General features: G+C 45.2%; 1 protein-coding gene across 3 annotated transcripts in view; it reads left to right on the plus strand.

The window, feature by feature from the left end:
• Positions 1-17,893, plus strand: part of TRIM33 (tripartite motif containing 33) — a 418,511-nt gene that overhangs the window by 29,147 nt on the left and 371,471 nt on the right. For all 3 annotated transcript variants that reach the window (XM_086923290.1, XM_086923291.1, XM_086923292.1), the window contains exons 2-3: positions 6,181-6,299; positions 11,733-11,880. In XM_086923290.1, coding sequence (XP_086779416.1) covers positions 6,181-6,299; positions 11,733-11,880 — 267 coding nt within the window. The remainder of the gene's footprint in view (positions 1-6,180; positions 6,300-11,732; positions 11,881-17,893) is intronic.

Below are 17,893 nucleotides of genomic sequence, written 5' to 3' on the forward strand. Positions count from 1 at the left end.
GAATTCGGGACCGAACCCAAATTTTGCCTAGACAGGCCACAGATAGGGCCATTCGATTGTGTTGAAGGCCATTGTTGCGTCAAGCGACGTGATTATAGCTGGCTCCTGCAGAGTGTGAACTCTGTATCACCCCGTGCAATCTACGCAAGTTTAGGGCCGTATTCCTATGTGGCATAGAGCCCGATTGATCAGGGTGTACCAGACCGCTGATCACTTTCACCAGTCTATTTGCAAGGAGCTTGGCTAGAATCTTCGGTTCAGCTTTTTAGAGAGAGATAGGTATGTACGAGGCACAGCCTGTTTTAGTCTTGCCCTCCTTATGAATCACGACCACAGTAGCCACTCTCTGTTCCCTGGGTAATAACCCTTTGTCTCTAGATTCCACAAACACTTCTTTCAGATAAGGTGCTAGTTTTTTCCGGTTTGAGTTTGTAGAGTTCGATAGGCAGCCAGTTGGGGCCTAGTGCCTTACCAGAATTTAATGAACGGATTGCTTGGGCAATCTCGTCCGCTGCTAGTGGGCTATTCACATAGTCTCGATCGTCAGGGGAAAGACATGGGAGGTGTATGTCACGGAGTATTAACTTGTTGTCAGTTTCTGAGTGAGGGGAGACTGATTTGTAAACCATCTGGAAGTGGTCCCCAAACTTATCTAGTATGTCCTGCGGTTTGGTAAGTGATACCCCTTCCCCCGTTAGCAGCTCGGAGACAAGACAGCTAGCCCATTCTCTGTTGTCCAGCCATGCGATAAGCTTCCAAGCCTTATCCCCTAGGTCATAGAGCCTGTCCTGTTGTTCCCTACTAAGATCCCAACTAGATGCGTCTCCTGAAGCAGGACCACGTCCAGCGCCTGCCTTTTAAGATACTGAAGAACCACACTCCGTTTGATTTTGTCCCCCAGCCTGTTTACGTTCCAACTCACTTCCCTACCCTTCATCGTCTACATGGTACAGTTGACAAATCTCTGCATTTCCTCTGTTGGACAAATGTACTGTACTGATACAACCAACAAACCACCCAACAGGTGAACCAAACACCCCTCCACAATACCTTCCCCCCCCCACCACCACCCCGCTGCCTAGCCCTCTGGGCTCCAAACTGCCCATCAAAAAACGCAGAGTGCCTGTCGCCCCAGAAAAATTCAAAGAAAGAATAAAACTTAGGGGGTAGCAGGTCATGAGCTCCGGCCCGTGCCCCAAACCCATGCAATATTTAGTCCTTCTAAATTGAGAAGTAGCAAACTATAAAAAAAACTTGCACCTCTTTTATCCATGCACCAATGTCCCACCCTCCCCATCCCCCCAACAACGAAAGTCCCCCATGTGGGCAAATCGAGTGTTCAACAGGCCTCAGCTTCAGGGTGGCTGACTTGTCCGCCTTATCACCATCACCATGGTCTGCTGCGGCCTGAGTTCCTTGATATTTGAGCCACTCCGCCACTGTCTCCAGTTAATCAAAGAACTACGCACGGCCCTCAACTTCGACTCTGAGACGGGCTGGTAACAACATCGAGTATTTCAGGCCCTTTTCCCTTCGGTCTCGCTAAAACGACAGAAAGCATCTCCTCTGCTTTTGCACGCTCTGTGTGAAGTCTGGGAAAAGGGAGATAGTGACATTCTCATACCTGAGTGGGGCGTTGGCTCTCGAGTTCTGGAGGATTATGTCTCTGGCTCAGTAGGTGAGGACTCAGGCCAGCATAGGCCATGGGGGAGCGCCCGGTCTGGGACGGCCGCCCAGGACCCTGTGTGCCCGTACTATCACAAAAAACTTAGAGGCCTTTCGGCTTTAGATGCTTGAGAGTGAGGTCTTCTACAAACAGGTCATAGGCCTGCCCCTCTGATCCCTCTGATCTCTCCGGCACTCCTAGGATGCGGAGGTTGTTACGGCAGAGGCGGCCCTCATAATCATCCAGTTTAAGTTCAAATGAGTCCTGTAATTCTCGACCTCTTTTTGTAATTGCGAGACGTCTTCCACCAGACTGGTGGCTATTTCTACTTGCTTCACTTTCTCATTGAGTTTCCCCATATCAGCCCTAATAAGATTAATGGCAATGGCCTTTGAGTCCATTTTGTGTTCCAACAAGGTTTTCACCCCTGTGATGGCTCCCATGACATCTTTCAGGGAAAGCTCCGGCTCCTCCTCACTCGGGTTCCCTCTCGCCGTCTCCTCAGACAGCCTGCCCCGCTGGGCCTCCTTAGTGATCGTGTAACGATCCAGTTTGTTAGCCTGGACTGTCTTCGAGTACTTGGCAACCGAACCCCTTCAGCGATCCATCTTACCAGCCATGGCAGGACTCAGTCGAGGGCAAGCCGCCAGGGGTGGTACAGTAGCTTAGTGTGCCGAGCCTAGGGCCGGCAGTCCGGTCTCGGACTCCGGAGGATCTCGTTGCGGAGGTGGAGAAGCTCTAAGGTTCAGCGTCAGCAAGTCCGTCCTCAATGAGCCATCCCAGTGTGGGGCATCACATCTCCAGCGCCCCTTATGTCACCATCCAGGGAAGTCTTCCCTCGCACTTTCCACGGACGCGGTGTCCATGGACTCTGTCCCTCTTTGCAGGAAAGCTGGTAGTCGCGGGGATCATCTCCAGCTCACCGCCCCAGGCCTTTGCATATCACAACCCCCAGCTAGGCGATCTCTAGTTTGCCCGAAGCTAGCAGCGTAGAGAGCCAGACGCAGGGGTAGAGGAGGAGGGGGTGGCCCACCAGTCAATCAAGTCACGCAAGTGCTGCCACACTTTCGAGGCCCACAGCTCTAATTCCTCCAATGTTCACTGCAAGGCACCACCACAAGAAGGCCCAGTCTCACCTTCTCACCTCTGGGTCATGTTGCACCACTCCATCTGCCTCGGGCCTCAATGTAAATGCGGGCTAAAGTCTTCCGTTACTCCACGGGTCTGCACCAAGGTCAAGGGGGGGGAATCGGGGTCTCAAAATACACTTGCCTGCCGCCCCCAGTCCCGCCACGTTGTAGTTCGTGGCCGTAATGGTGGCTGCTGCTTCGTCCCTGTTCTCCCCACCACGTCGGCGCTAATTCATTGTTGTCCCCGCCGCAGTCACAGTTCACAGCCCCTACCGGGGCGTCAGCGGGCAGACTGCCTCAGCAGTCGCGACCCTGATGCTGGGGCTGGCTGGGAGTCGAAACTGCCGGGCCAGCTCTCTCACTGTGGGGCCCGGCTTCAAGGCCCTGTACAGGCCCGCACTTGCCGATGGCTGAAACTCCCCGGTCCGGAGAGCCACGAGCACAGGAATAGCGTGTGTTCCGCGATCTCTCCGGGGCAAGGGGCTGCACACAGGACTGCCGGATGGACTACCAGGATTGTCGATGTGGCATTCAGGCGGCCGAGCTCACATTTTACGCTGCTATCTCTGATCGCGCTCAGCCACACCCCCTCTCTCTGCATCTTTTTGTGATTGACTACTCTTGACCAACTGACAACCTTTTTACTAACCCTTCCTGACAGTATTCTGGTAATTATTTTTTTTAACTTTATTTATAATTTTTCGAACATACAGTAAATGTCATCTTGACAGTAGTTCCTGGTAAAATGTTAAAAGTTCCACGCACATAGTGCTATCATAAAATTGCACACAGAAATAAAAGGCAAGTACACAAGTTTTAATGTATGACCATCACAAGCAGTTGTTCCTCTTAACACTTCCCATAGTAAAGAATCTCCCATCACCCAATTTACATGATGTTGTGAAAAGAATACTAACACCCCTTGCAGTTTGTTCAACCCACGCCTGTCAGAACTGTGCCATGAGGAGTTGGGATTGTGGCGACAGTGTCCAAAGTCAGTAAATGGGTCTTGAGCGGACTCCAGATAACTTTCGGTCTGGACTTGGGTGGAAGTGTTGTAGCATATACCTCACATTTCACGTTGCAAAAAGTAACCCTGGCAAGCCATGCACTCTCTGTAGGAGTTAATTTTCTGCCCAATCCAAGAGCTATTTCGGTTTAGCCGAAAGCAGTGCGAGGACAATACATTTCCGTAATTTCATGGGCATGTTATAGACGTATCCTAACAACGCAACCTCGGGGGAGGGGGCTATTTCCGGCAGTGTTATTTGCAATAGGGTTTCAAAGACAGCTAGCCACCCATAACTCCGCAGTCTTGGGGCAGGTCCATGTCAAATGAAGGAAGTCTGCATAAGGGCAATTGCATTGCCTACAGTTGTGCGGCCTGGAAGGTTCAATCACGTTAAGTTTAGCAGGAGTCATGTATGCTCTCCATAAGTATTTAAAGTGTATCAGCTTATGTCGGCTGTTGAGGGAGATTCCCCTAGTTTGTGCACAGCAGAAGGCCCATTGTTTGTCCAGAATGGGATGACCTAAATCTGATTCCCAGATCTTAGTATCGTGGCACAGGATCAGCGTCATGCAAGCCTTATATAATTTCGATATCAGTCGGTCTCCGTCCAGGTTTGCTATGACAAGGGATAGAGGTACGAAGGACTGCGGCTCAAGCGGGTATTTCGATCTCTTAGCACGCAGAGCCCTGCATACCCTGGTAAAAATAAACTGTTACATAAAGGTCAACCTAAATGTAAATGTATGTTTCTTGTAAAGCGCACTGCTGCCCTGAGGCGTCGTGGCACTGTAGACCACTGGAGAACCCGTCCTGGCTATCCCTGTGAGATGGCCTACTGGGTATCTCCAAGGTGAAACCAGGCATCCCCGGCGAATGTGGGGGGCCGTTGTAGAGATGAGGCAAGCTAATGCCCAGAGTTGCAGAGTGTGATCCCTGGTTAGAGTAGGCACCGAGGCGAGAATTATCGAGTCCGCTGACCCTGGTCCACGACTCTGCCGCGTCTGGAATTGAACCCTGGTCCCGGGCGGTTTTCTGCTTTTGGGTCTGCCGCCTCTAACCAGTGAGCCACATCACTCCACTACCTAGTGACACTGTCTCTACCAGCATTGTCAAATACATGCCCACCCAGGAACAAATCACCAAACTTAACCATGGAATGGGATTTAAGTACCCGCAGAACCAAGTTCTCTTCTGTGATAGGGAGCCATGGGTTGTGCATCATAGGATTGTCGGAGTAATACAGGGAGCCATGACCTGTGATCCGCGAGAGTTTGTGCCACGCCCAGCTCGGCGTTGATCTAGTTGGAATATCCCTAGGGTCACGAGGAAAGCCCTGGGGCAGAGGGGCAGAAGGGCGGAAAGCGAAATCGGAAGTGCCTAGTCAGACTCTGGCTTCCCATAAGGAATGTGCTCATTTGGATAGTACCATGAGTGGGCAAAGCTGGCCTGCGCAACCAGATAATACAATTTGAAGTCACATTTGCGAGAGTTAAAGCTATTGGCATTGTAAATGACAGTGCCTTTTATTTGTGTTAATTAGCAAAACATAAATAAAAGGCATTGTCATTTACATTGCCAATAGCTTTAACTCTCGCAAATGCTGGACCTGTTGCATTGCAAATGCTTGTTTACATAGAGCATCTATGCTTGCCGCAGTGAAAACTAGCTGTTGGGTGATGGTCAATGTAATGACTTGTAAATACCTGAATATGGTCCTGAACCAACTATGCGCTGGAAGCAAATTGCTTCAAGCAACTCCTGGCTCCTTATGGTGACGTTCTTGCGCTATGCGCGCTGGTGTCGTCATTGGGAAGGGAAGGGGGTGGCAGCTGCTATCCCTGGTGGGGGCATGTGGTGGGGGCCTGCAGGGGGATTTTGAGTGCTTCCCCTGTGGGTGGATGCTAGAGCGTGCTGGACACATCCTCAATACCCAATCGCTGGTGCTGATGGCGTGTTCAACGTGTCCTTAGCGCCCAGTAGGTTAATTACTAATTACCTTCTACATAATTATGGATTTCTTTTCATAATTTTCACATTTAATCATTTTTAGGAGCATTTACAAATTGAAGACAAAACTTGAACACTGTGTTTACTCATATATATTTCACAATATGTACATATAAATATATATATTTGTAGAGAAACTTAAATATGCATTTATAAACCTAGATGCATAATCGTACCTCCTAATTTATTTAATGCAGTATAATGGATTTCGATGCCTCCGAAGAAAAGGTAACATGTCAATTACATAAAACCTGAAAACATTTTTTATTGGGAATTGCCGGTTAATTGCACATTTTTCTGTTTATTTCCTCGCTCAAGGAAACTACAAAACCTTTTTTCCTTTCACTTTTCTTGTATTTTCATAGTTGGCGTAATCAGGTGTCCAATATGCCGCCAAGAATGCCGACAAATAGACCTAGTGGATAACTACTTTGTAAAAGATACATCTGAATCGCCAAGCAGCTCCGATGAGAAATCCGAACAGGTACAAGGAGACCTTCTATTTTTGGTCTTTGGTTTTATTATTAAATAATGCATAGACATTCAACATTGTCAAGTTACTCTTCGTGCAATTTCCCCTGGCTGGTACCTTCGTTTTTCTCACTATTTAACATCACTGAAGTTGGATTTCTTGCAATGTTATCTTGAACATCAATGAAAACCATGTGATTCAGACAGCGGATTTTGTGCATAAAGTAGTCGGGGAATATAAGATGCAAAATTTCCTAGCAATAGTGAAAAAAGTTTAAATTGAGGTGGTTAATTATGCTTTTCTATCCTCTTTTACTCCACTCAGCAACCATAAACAAGCTAAGATAAAAAAGCAACTAGCCACAAAGAACACTTTCCCAGGAGCACAGGAAATTAGATCCTACACAGTAACCAGTTAGTCCATAACAGACCCATATCTAAAAGCCTTGAGCACTCCCATATCATCTGTTACCCCATGAAAACATTTGAAGACCAAATCCAGGTCTCACTCTTGTTCCTGTCCTGATATTAGTGCAGGGCGAGAGAGAATTCTACAGCAGTATCCCACTATAGTTAATCTGCACAGGTAAAGTCACTATTCTCATTATACAAGTAAACACATTTGAAACTTGAAGCTTGAGATTGAGAAAAACTAAATGCCTTCATCTTTCAGGGGCACAAGGTTTAACCATCAGCAGCCTCAGATGTGTGGGATGATTGTGGCCTCTGTCCCGAATAGAATTGCCACTTCCCTTCATAGTAGCTAGGAAATTTTGCATCCTTTGTCAGACTGAAACATTGTTACCTGCGTCTTGACTCTCCCACCAAGCTTTAGATGGGGATGATATTTCCATAAAAGGTTTCTTTAGTATAATCAAAAGTTGTCTTGTTCCCACAGGTCGGACATTCTCTGTAGTAAGTTCATAGGCTATTCGCTCTGTACCACACTTAACATGGGGTTGTTCTGAAACGCTGGGTAGGAAATGTGTACTTCTAGCGACTGTGTTAGGTAAACCTTTCCCGGGAAGACCACCTTACCTTAACCTTCACATCCAGAACTTGAACATCCTTCACTTGACTAGAGTATATTAAACATGGCAGCTTTGAAAGCTGTTGCAAGAGCAGTACTTTCTTCTAGACCAAGCCAGATAACAATGTAGGACTTATTTTATGTCCCATGTATTTGATTATTTGGGATTGATGAGAACAGAGAGATATGAGTTGCCTCCTAAGCCTGCGAATGTGTGAGTGTTCTCCAACTCGGAAATTACATATTGCTTTGTGTCCCACTGAAATAGTTGTCTTTAATGCATTGATAGTTCTTTTACCTGAACCATAATGTGCCATTTTTGTTACTTAAAATTCAGCATGTGGACAACATTAACACCCATGCAAGCGGAGCTGTTTTCCAGGCACCAGCATTACCCCATCTTCCAAGGATTTCCGGACCTCTGCTCCACAATCCTAGGATAGACTACCACCACCCCCTTTGGAATTTTCTGCACCGCCAATTGGAAGGAAAGTTTTAGAATTAAGTAGTGAGTTAGGAGTTCCAGATATTGCGGCAGAATTTCACAAACTTTCGTATCAGTTGAAAGCCAGTGTCCAGACCTCCGCAGTTGTGTAATCAAAATCACAGTACTTTCTGCCTCCTGACTATGGCATTTATTCTCATAATTGTATTGAAGGGCTGGGACACATAGAAGATCTTTGGTCCCTGGCACTGAAGGAATACATCTACTCTTGTTGCTGCTAGATCTAGCTTCCAGCTGAAATGCACAGGAAATCGTGTGTTCAGCATCTGTGCGAACAGATCCTCTTCTCTCAGACTCCACTTTCATATTAGGGCCCTGAATAACACTGGGCCAAGTCTCCGGTGCTGGAGCCCTCCCGTGCCTAGACTGCCAAACTGCTACCAGGGTTTGATGGCCTAGAAGCAATTCTACTGTTAAAACAACCTGGTTTTACAGCCAGTAGTACTGGTAATCCTTTGACAATTCTGCCAAGCCCTCAGATTGGGTCTCTTCCCTCCAGATCATTTAGCTCTTGCACTGCAGAGGCCTAATCAGTCTTTAGTAGGACATATCCGTAGACCTCACTCGGTGCCCCATCCCAAATTGCTGCCATCCAGCTCTGTCACCCGATCCGGTGTTGAACCAAAACCGCCCTTCTATTCCATAGTTCCTCCTGCCCAGCTATTACTTGGTGACTGACATTGCCAAAAATCACAGGTTCAAAGCACACGACTCTCCTCCCCATTGAGATGCGTTAAACCTCTGGAGGGTTCTTTAGTTGCCCTCCTAGAATGACGAGGCCAACGGGCTTACAGCTCTTTCTGGTTGTCAATTTAGTATTGGGCTTTCTTCAACCTTTGTTGTATTCTCATTACCTTCCTCACGGGTAGCTTTAGGGTTACCTCCATGAAATTCACCACAAACTCCGAGAATGTCATTCTCTGTTGTGTATCAGTTCTGAATTTTCAATATTTGTGACCACTCCCATATACTGTGAAAGATGCACTGTCTTCAGTAGGGTGAGTGAGCGAGCACTGGAGCACCCACTAGTCCTACAGGAATTGGAAAAACCTGCAATGAGAGGGAAAGATGGGTACCACTAAGTATGAGTCCTTTAGGTTGCGTTTTGCTACCTGGTTCCTTATTGAAGTGACTGTAAACCAACTACTTGTTGAGATCTCAGAGCCTGTTGATAGGGAAAAAGCCTTTGTACTTCTTTGTTAAAAAGATGTTGCTTAGAAAACCTCGCTGATAAGTAAGTAGGTAAGGCCTGGCTGTTATTCCCTTAATTATCTCCCTCTTTAACCTCATTTGCTCTATCACTAGCGCTGGGACGCTCACTGGCAGCCATGCGCTTCACAAATCTTTAAACGTAAACATAAACGTTGCACCCTTATCCTTTAGTGTTGATACTTCTCTGTATTTCTTATGGTCTGAGAAATTAAGTAAGAGAGACCAGACCTTAACTGTCAGGGTGCAGTCAAAGCCTGGAACCACGTGTTTTTTTTGATGCACCCATCTGTTCTCTGTGAGAATGCTTAAAGTTTGGGAAAATTCTACCACCTTCGTGCTTACATTTCTGTGGAAAAGTATAGACCATGCTGAATAATCTCCAGGTGCATTGACTGGGACTTTGAAGCCTCCATGTAAACCCCATACCCTTGTTTGCTCATCAAGAGGTGAAAAAGCCACCAGATCATATCTAATTTTGTCACCATCCAAATTTCTTGGAACCTTTTTGTCTTTGGGAGCCTTGCATGGAATTACGACCAGCAGAGCAATCCCTAGGAAACCCTTGAAAACATCCTGAGAGATATCTGAGCCATATTAAATCATATGAATGTTATCACAAGCAGATGTGTCTAATACAAATGTTAAAACTGTAACCATCACACCAACATGCCAGGTCTATTGGCTTTGCCAATGCTTATTTGCTTTGTGGAACATTTTCATCATGTTTTAAATATGAAGTATATCAGGGGCTACACGTCAGTCAGGAGTTACGCTTTTTTTTACCTCCCGATTTATCCCCAGACACTAAATTTTGACAATCTAAAGTTCTTAATCAACTGTGTTCTTGTTTTATCCTTAACTTTATAAAACCTTGTAAATGTTTTGCGGCTTTCAACATTCAAATACATTTATAAACAAGCGTTGGAAAAGCTAAAAGGTCTTGCTTCAATTTTTAGTTATAAACCAGGCTTCTTTGCTTTGTACCCATGTGCTGTGTGTTTTGTGTTGTGTATTAAATGCAGGTTTGCAGGTGGTGTTGTGTATTAAATGCAGGTTTGCAGGTGGTGTTGTTGCTTTGAATACACTCACACACTACCAATTATACTGGATGTTGCCATCATCATTCTGTCAGTCTTACCATGACCATCTGCCTTCTACCCACTCATGATCCCTACGAAAACAAACCTGACAAAAAATGTGTGTACTAGATGAACCTTTACTAACACCTGCAAATGGCAACCTGCTTAGGCTCAGGGAGTCTTTAATTTCAGAACCGGTGACTGGAGAAATTCTTTTGTTGGAAGTGTAGTGAGCAAACGATGCTTCCCATCAATTTGAGGATTTGACTTTGATTTGACTTTTTCACATTTCGTAGCAACAAGCTCATGAGGAAAGCGTTTCAGTGCCATTGAATTGTACTGAAAGCCACAGTGCCCGCTTTGTACAGCATGCTGAACAGCTAGACTTCTATAGACATTAGCCACATAAAGGAATGATTGCACTAGCTTCCATATAATCTTTTTACTAATTTCTATTGTAAAAGGGAATCCTGGTGGATTTAGTCAATCTCTAGTATAGTAATGTCACTCAGCATATATACATCTTGATGTTGTAACCAGTATTTTTCCTTTGTGTGTACCTCCTATTCAGCAGCGGACCTTTGTACAGGATCAACAATTCCTCAACCACCATATTCCTCCCAGGAGTATAAATCACTGAAAACTTGGTGGACAATCGTTCAACAATGGGCCATATTTTGAACGCCCTGTAATGGTCTGGATAGTCTCAGGCAATGCTGTACACTTATCTCTGAAATACCTGTATCTGAAGTTTGCATGTGCAACATGTTTGGGGTAGAAAGTCTCGGAGTAGGATTATAGTTCATACCTTGTATATTTCCTAAGTCCCAGTGGTAAACTACATCCTTTTTTGGAGGCAATAAAAACTGGTAGTTGTCTCATCCCTTTTGTTTTCTTCTTCTTTTGGTGGTAAGGCTGTTAGGAGCCAAACAAACATGCCATAGAATCTCTAACCTGTAGGTGATCGCACACAAAAGCACTTCTCACAACCCAATATTGGTATTTAATAGTAGCTACACTTATTATTATAAATTATTATACTACAGACCGTGTAAGAATGATCAACATAGTTAACAAGTTGGTGAACAAAATGGGTAACTGCGAGAACGCTAGAAACCTACCACTCATGTCATTATACATTCCTAATCTGTTAGTACACCCTTACCCATGTATTAATTAGCTCATTACCCATGTATTGATTAGCTCATTACAGCTTAAACATACTAGAATGTTTTATGCGAAGTCATGAGAAGCCCCCTGACTTAATGCCTGAAGTCTGAGTCCCATCTTTAATCATCCCTTTAGCAAACGGTCCAACTGCCTTGGCTAGCTCCAGTCATTGGTATCGGTTATTCCTTTTCCATATATTGTGGTCCAGTACCATAACTTATTCCACCCACCCCAACTCCCTGCTCCTCTATTGTTCGCCTCAAAACTGTCTTAATATATTAATTATTGTTGACCAAGTGGAAGAATGTCATAACCCGCTTGAGTCTTTGTCCCTAGTAAATAATGGCCCTACCCTACTCATTAGCAATGATCAACATTTCACACTGCGCAAATTATATTGTGTATCAAGTTGCAAATATATGGTGAGCTAAATAGTGTTTTTCTTTTTAGGTGTGTACTAGCTGTGAAGATAATGCCAGCGCGATTGGCTTTTGTGTGGAATGTGGGGAGTGGCTGTGTAAAACATGCATAGAAGCTCACCAAAGAGTAAAGTTTACCAAGGATCACATGATCAGGAAAAAAGAGGATTTCTCTACGGGTGAGTGCTTTACTAAGGAACTAAAACAATGTGACTGGAGATGCATTTGTCATCCATGCTTCACTTATAAGCATCTACTTAGCCTATGCTTTAAAAATGTATATATCAAAGCATCTCTCCCGAGCTACCGCGCTCTTGAAAAATATCAAACTCATTCTCGCCAGAATAAAGCACATGTATATACACACAAGTACCACATATGATCTCCTTTCCAGCACACAAAGAAACTGAAAACATAGAAGGAAGGCGGGACACCAATCCTGCAACCCGGTGAATCACTCTCTCATTTTTCTTTTACAAAGGTGCAAGTACGGCCTACGCGTTTCAGCAATAGCCTTTCACAGGACTAACTATAATGTCCGTGTAATCTTTGTGTGTGTGTGTGTGTGTATACATATATAATATGATCAGATTTCACTCTGACCAAACCATTGAAATTCAGTATTTATAGTAACCTGATCCCACCATAACCTACGCCCCTGTGATGCCCGGCTTAGACCTCGCATATTACATCACTCATGACCTGGTCATTGAGATCACCGATGGCTTCTCACTGGTTGCATCATCGAGTGAGTGGATGTCTGAATGGCTGTATGAGTGAGTGACGGTGTGTAAGTGGCTGTTTGGTTAAGTGCGCTGGTGTGAATGGCTGTATTGGAGAGCGAGTGTGTGAATGGTTTCATACTCTGGATGGCATTTTCTCCAACCTACAAGTGATTTGTATACAAGACGTGCTCCCGCTTACGTGGTCTAACCATCACGCCATCGTTTGCGCAATTTCTATCTATGATGCACCCATTAATAGACCTGCCACGTCTAGCAGTGAGCCTTTTAAGGATTGGAAGAACATTAACAACGCAGAACTTAGAGGGCTACTGCACAACACTCTCCCTGTCATCTCCACTGACCCAAATATAGCCATGATTCAATACTCACAATGGCTAGATAATGCCACGAAAATATTGGTACCATATAAAACAATATCCAGAAATAGGACTGCGCTTTCCGCACCCTGGTTCACTGAATAACTCCGTAAACAAAAGCAAACCTGCAGGAACCATGAGACATTGGCGCAAAGCCTATGACTCTGAAAGTAAAACCAGTTATAAGGAGACACTTGCCATTTACAAAAAAATTATTACTGAGGCCAAGAGGAATTTTTATAGCGAACAAATAGAAAGGGCTAAGAACTCAAACAAACAACTTTATGATGTAGTGAAGCAACTTAGCAATTCTTCTGCGATGTTTTGGCCAATTTTTTCTTCACTAAAGTTAATGATATTTACCTAGCTTTCTCTTCCACAGATAATTCTATCACATTATCTATTTGTACCTCCCCTCCTGATTGCACCCTAAACCAATTTAAAGAAATCACAGAAGCACAAACTATGGACATTATTAAAACTATAAAAACAGGATCGGCCTTGGACCCCTGCCCACCCAAATTCTTTCCCCCTGTCATGAATTTAATAACCGATGTGATTACACAAATATGCAACGCTATGTTTAAATCGGGGATCTATCCAGATGTGTTGAAATGCACCCTGTTAAAACCTCTTTAAAAAAAAAAAATCTGGATAAAGATCTAAAAAATTATAGGCCAATAGCTAGCCTCCCTTTTTTTGCAAAGGTGGCAGAGAAAGCCATGAATCATCAGTTATCTGAATACATCGAAGAACACCACCTGTTGGACAACACTCAGTTTGGGTTCCGTAAACTTCATGGCACAGAGACGGCCCTTATCAAAGCCGCAAAGGACATTAGAGTCATTAGAGATCAGGAGGAACAGCGGTGCTTGTTCTGTTGGATTTGTCCGTGGCCTTCGACACGGTCGATCATTCCACTCTGATCGACCGTGTCGAAAAAATGGGTATCCAAAAGGTAGCCAAGAACCTGCTTGCCTCCTTCTTATCTGGAAGAACACAGGCTGTTACCTTGGGAAAATTCCAATCTGCCCAGCTGTCCCTCCCTTGTGGGGTCCCTCAAGGCTCATCCCTCAGACCGACACTTTTTAAAATTTATGTGTCGGACCTAGCAAGAATCATCAAAGCATATGGGATGAGCCTTACCTCTTACGCCGACGACACCCAGTTGGTGCTCGCCATTAATAACAATGGAGAAGAGGTGGCGGAACGCTTCCAGGAGGGTATGCTGGCTATTGGAGGCTGGATGGCCTCCAATTGCCTTAAACTTAACTCCGAGACGACTGAGGTTGTCATCTTTGTAAAGCTCTCCCCAAGCTGGTCCTCCATTTGGTGGCCGTAATTTTTTGGATCTCTGCCAACCCCTGCCTCAAAGGTTAGGAAGCTGGGTGTTGTCTTTGATGACAATCTTAATTTTGCTGCGCACGCCAATCAAATAGCCTCAACTGCATTCCATAAGTTAACTCCTACAAAAAGTAATACAATTTCTTCCCGATAGCACCGGTAAAACTCTGGTAAGCACATTGGTACTATCCTCTTTAGGTTATTGTAATGGCCTTTTTGCCAATGCACAAACTCGGGTTGTAAACAAAATGCTATCTATACAAAATGCTGCAGCAAGATTGCTCTCCAGGACCTCCAAATTTAAACCAATGGCTCAAACAATTCGGAATTATCATTGGTTGACCATCAAAAACCGTATTAAATTCAAGAGTCTCTGTCTGGCATTCAAAGCCGTACACAAACAAGGTTCACAGTTCCTCATTGATCAGCTCACAGTCTATTATCCTACCAGACAACTTAGGTCCACGACATCGTATCAACTGGTAGTACCACAAACCAAGACTGTCTCCTGGGGGGACAGACGGTTCATTGTCACCGCAGCCAGACTTTGGAACACAGTCCCACTTTCTATCAGGTCAACGCAATCTCTTCTACTATTCCGTAAAAAGTTAAAGACCTGGCTGTTTGACCAGTAAACCACATTACGATCTAACAATGGACCGGCTTTGTTATCTTTTCAAGAGTCACGCACTAGGTCTATAGCGCCGAGACAACCACGGGCATTTGTTCGCGCTCTCCAAATCTCATAAATAAATAAATGGGTGTAGGACAATGGGATTCTATTGCAGTACCCCCCCCCCCCCCCCAAACCCCTCCCCGGTTTTTTTCCCGATGTCTGATGCACTTTGACTGACTGTGCCATGGGTCCCTTCCAATCAGGTTTCCATGGCATGTGTACTTTCCCAAAATGATACCTTTGTTTCCACAATTGGCACGCCTCTGTCCCACATGTAAGTCTCTTGTAAAATGTACCACTAGTACAGGGGGTCTCTATTGGCTGCAGCCTATATTGTGCCACCCTCGGAGACCCCTCGCCTAACACATAATCACTGCCATTGCAGACTGTGTTTTGGTGCAGACAAAACTGAAGAGTCGACATGACACACATCCCTGTGTGCCATGTCCACAAACACCGCCTTTGGCATAGGTAAGTCACTCCTCTAACAGGCCTCACATCCCTGAGGCAGAGTGCCCTATACACAGGTTCATTCTAAGACATTGTAAATGCAGTGATGCCATATTGAGTACATGGGCTGGAAGTTTGTCATTATGAACTCCACATCTCCATGATGTATTTACTGAAAGCCAAGAAGTTTGGCACCAAACATCTCGACACAATAAACCCACACTGGTACCAGTGTTGGATTTATTGTAAAATGCACTCGGAGTGCATCTTAGAGATGCCCCAAGCAAAGCGACCATCACACTGGTGTACAGCTGGCTGGTTTGCACCAACTTGCCACACACATACATGTTTCTGATCCCCCTGAGCAGAGAGCTCTTGTGCTCTCTTGTGCTCTCTCGGGTCAGGAACAAAGACTGCTTGGCTGGAACTTCTTTACACCTACCCCCTAGCAGATAAAGTATTCAGGATGGCGTGCCTCAAAGCCTTCCAGACCTATGTAATGCTAGCTAGTGTGTGTTGTCCCGCCCTCTCTTTCCATTGGCTAGCTCCATAAATGGAGGCTAGCCATTGGAAGAGAGATCTGCTCGTCATTCTGCGGGCAGATTCGTGGGCGTTCCTGCGATTTTTAGGCTTTCCGCCACGTCGTGGGGCGGTGGGCGGATGTCATTTTTTTTTTCCAAGCCGGCATCCTTCGTCACACCAGCCTGCTCGCTCTCCCTGCGACGACGCAGACCCGACCCGCTCCCTAATCCGAGCAGGGGTGGGCTGCGCCATTTCACTTTTCTTGTCTCATATATGCATTCTACATTGAAAACAATCTGTTTTGCTTCTGTTTCCCAGCACTGGCAGAGCCAGTAGAACACAGGCTTTAATGTGGTATAAACATTTGTGCATACAAAGCATGCACACAGCATTTGTGAGTCCCTGTGTTTACGTTGTTTGGTACAGTAAAGGCCAGACCTATTGGCTTTGCCATTGTTTTGTTTTCTTAAAACTGGTCGAGTCGGCACTTTCGCATCGTGCTAGGGAGACTGCAGGGGTGGAATATTGACAACTTTGTGAAATGGGAGTTTTCCGATCCCTATGCTTTTTGGTCCAGTTTGCTTGGACGGCTGTCCTCGTGTGGTAAATGAATTCAATATTACCTCATCTCAGAATTTCTATACTTAATAATCCTAATTTCAGTCAAAGCAAGGAGAGGAGTCCGTGGAGCTCGAGTGCCAAAAAAAAGGGGTCCAGTAACTCGAGTTAAGGGGAGAGCGCCAGCACCAAGCGGGTACAGGAGTGGTCTGCAGCTTTATTCACACATCAGAATATTTATACAGTTTTCAGTCAATAGGCAAAAGAAGAAAAGAGAAGTGACAAGAAAAAGGGAAGTGACAAGCAGTAATTTCCAACAGATGTGTCAAGGTAGGGGCGTGTCTTGTGTCTCGTGAGAGGGCATGTGATGTGTGGAAATGTGTTCTCTTTCAGTTGAAGGCCCTTACTCATTCGGGGGTTTATCTCTGGCTTAGAGTCAAGAACAGGAACCATCTTGTGTAAAACAGGAACTATCTTGCTGGTTCTGGGAATTGGCTGAACCACAAGAGTCAAAAAGAGGAACTATCTTGTGTAAAACAGAGACCATCTGCTCTCTGGCTTGCAGTCAAGGACAGGAACTATTTCTTAAGACAGGAACTGTCTGCTGGTTCTGGGAATTGACTGAAGCACAGGAAGGGGTAGTAAATGAACTAAGATGCCAGGTGCAGGGTGTCTTACAGTTAATAAAACAGGAACTATCTGCTGCTGTTTCCCAGAATTGGCAGAACCACAGAAATGTGTGGTCAATGAACGGGGGTGCCAGAGGCAGGGTGTCTTGCTTGTGGGTCTGAAGACAAAATGGATGTCACACAAAATGGGTGCTTGTCTGAATAGAAAAATGGCTGTCGGGCAGAAACAGGGAAATGATGGGGCACAATTGTCAATTTTATTTCCACATTCCCTCCTTGCCCCAGAGTGTACCTACATTATATCTCAATTTGCATGAGATCATCTATACATTCTTGTAGCATAATTCTTTCCCTTTCTCTCTGCTGGACAAGTGGTTTAGGAATGCAGTTTGCAGCGCATAGACCGCACAGGGCAGGACCACATTGGATGCAAAGGCAGCATCCAGTTATTATCAGGAATATTATACCTGCTGCTGACAGCAGTTGCCATCCCTAGGACAATATTATCTTCCAGAACCAATCAGACCACGTCCAAGTGCCAGGTTCTTGATGTAAACTTACGGCTATCTTGTGTAATTTTGTTATGGCCGTGTATACAGATGGGGAATTATCAGGAATAAATATACAGCAGCTAGAGCCTATAATTTTACAGGCTTCGCCTCTATCAGCCAGGATGATGTCAAGGACAAGGCGATTTTGGAGAGTAACCAATCGTATGGCGGACTGCTCCTGGGTTAAGCTCCCCAGGGCAGACGCCGTCTGGTTTACAACAGCCTCTAAGGTCCTTGTCAACCTGCGTATAAGCTTGCTGTTCTGTACAAGGCCAACAAAGAAGAAGAACGCTTTTTTAAAATCTGTATACTGTTCCCATGAGGTTTCTGTTTGGCCAACCAAGGAGGCATCGATCGTTC

The sequence above is a fragment of the Lissotriton vulgaris genome, chromosome 5, assembly GCF_964263255.1.
Source record: "Lissotriton vulgaris chromosome 5, aLisVul1.2, whole genome shotgun sequence".
Taxonomy (NCBI): domain Eukaryota; kingdom Metazoa; phylum Chordata; class Amphibia; order Caudata; family Salamandridae; genus Lissotriton; species Lissotriton vulgaris.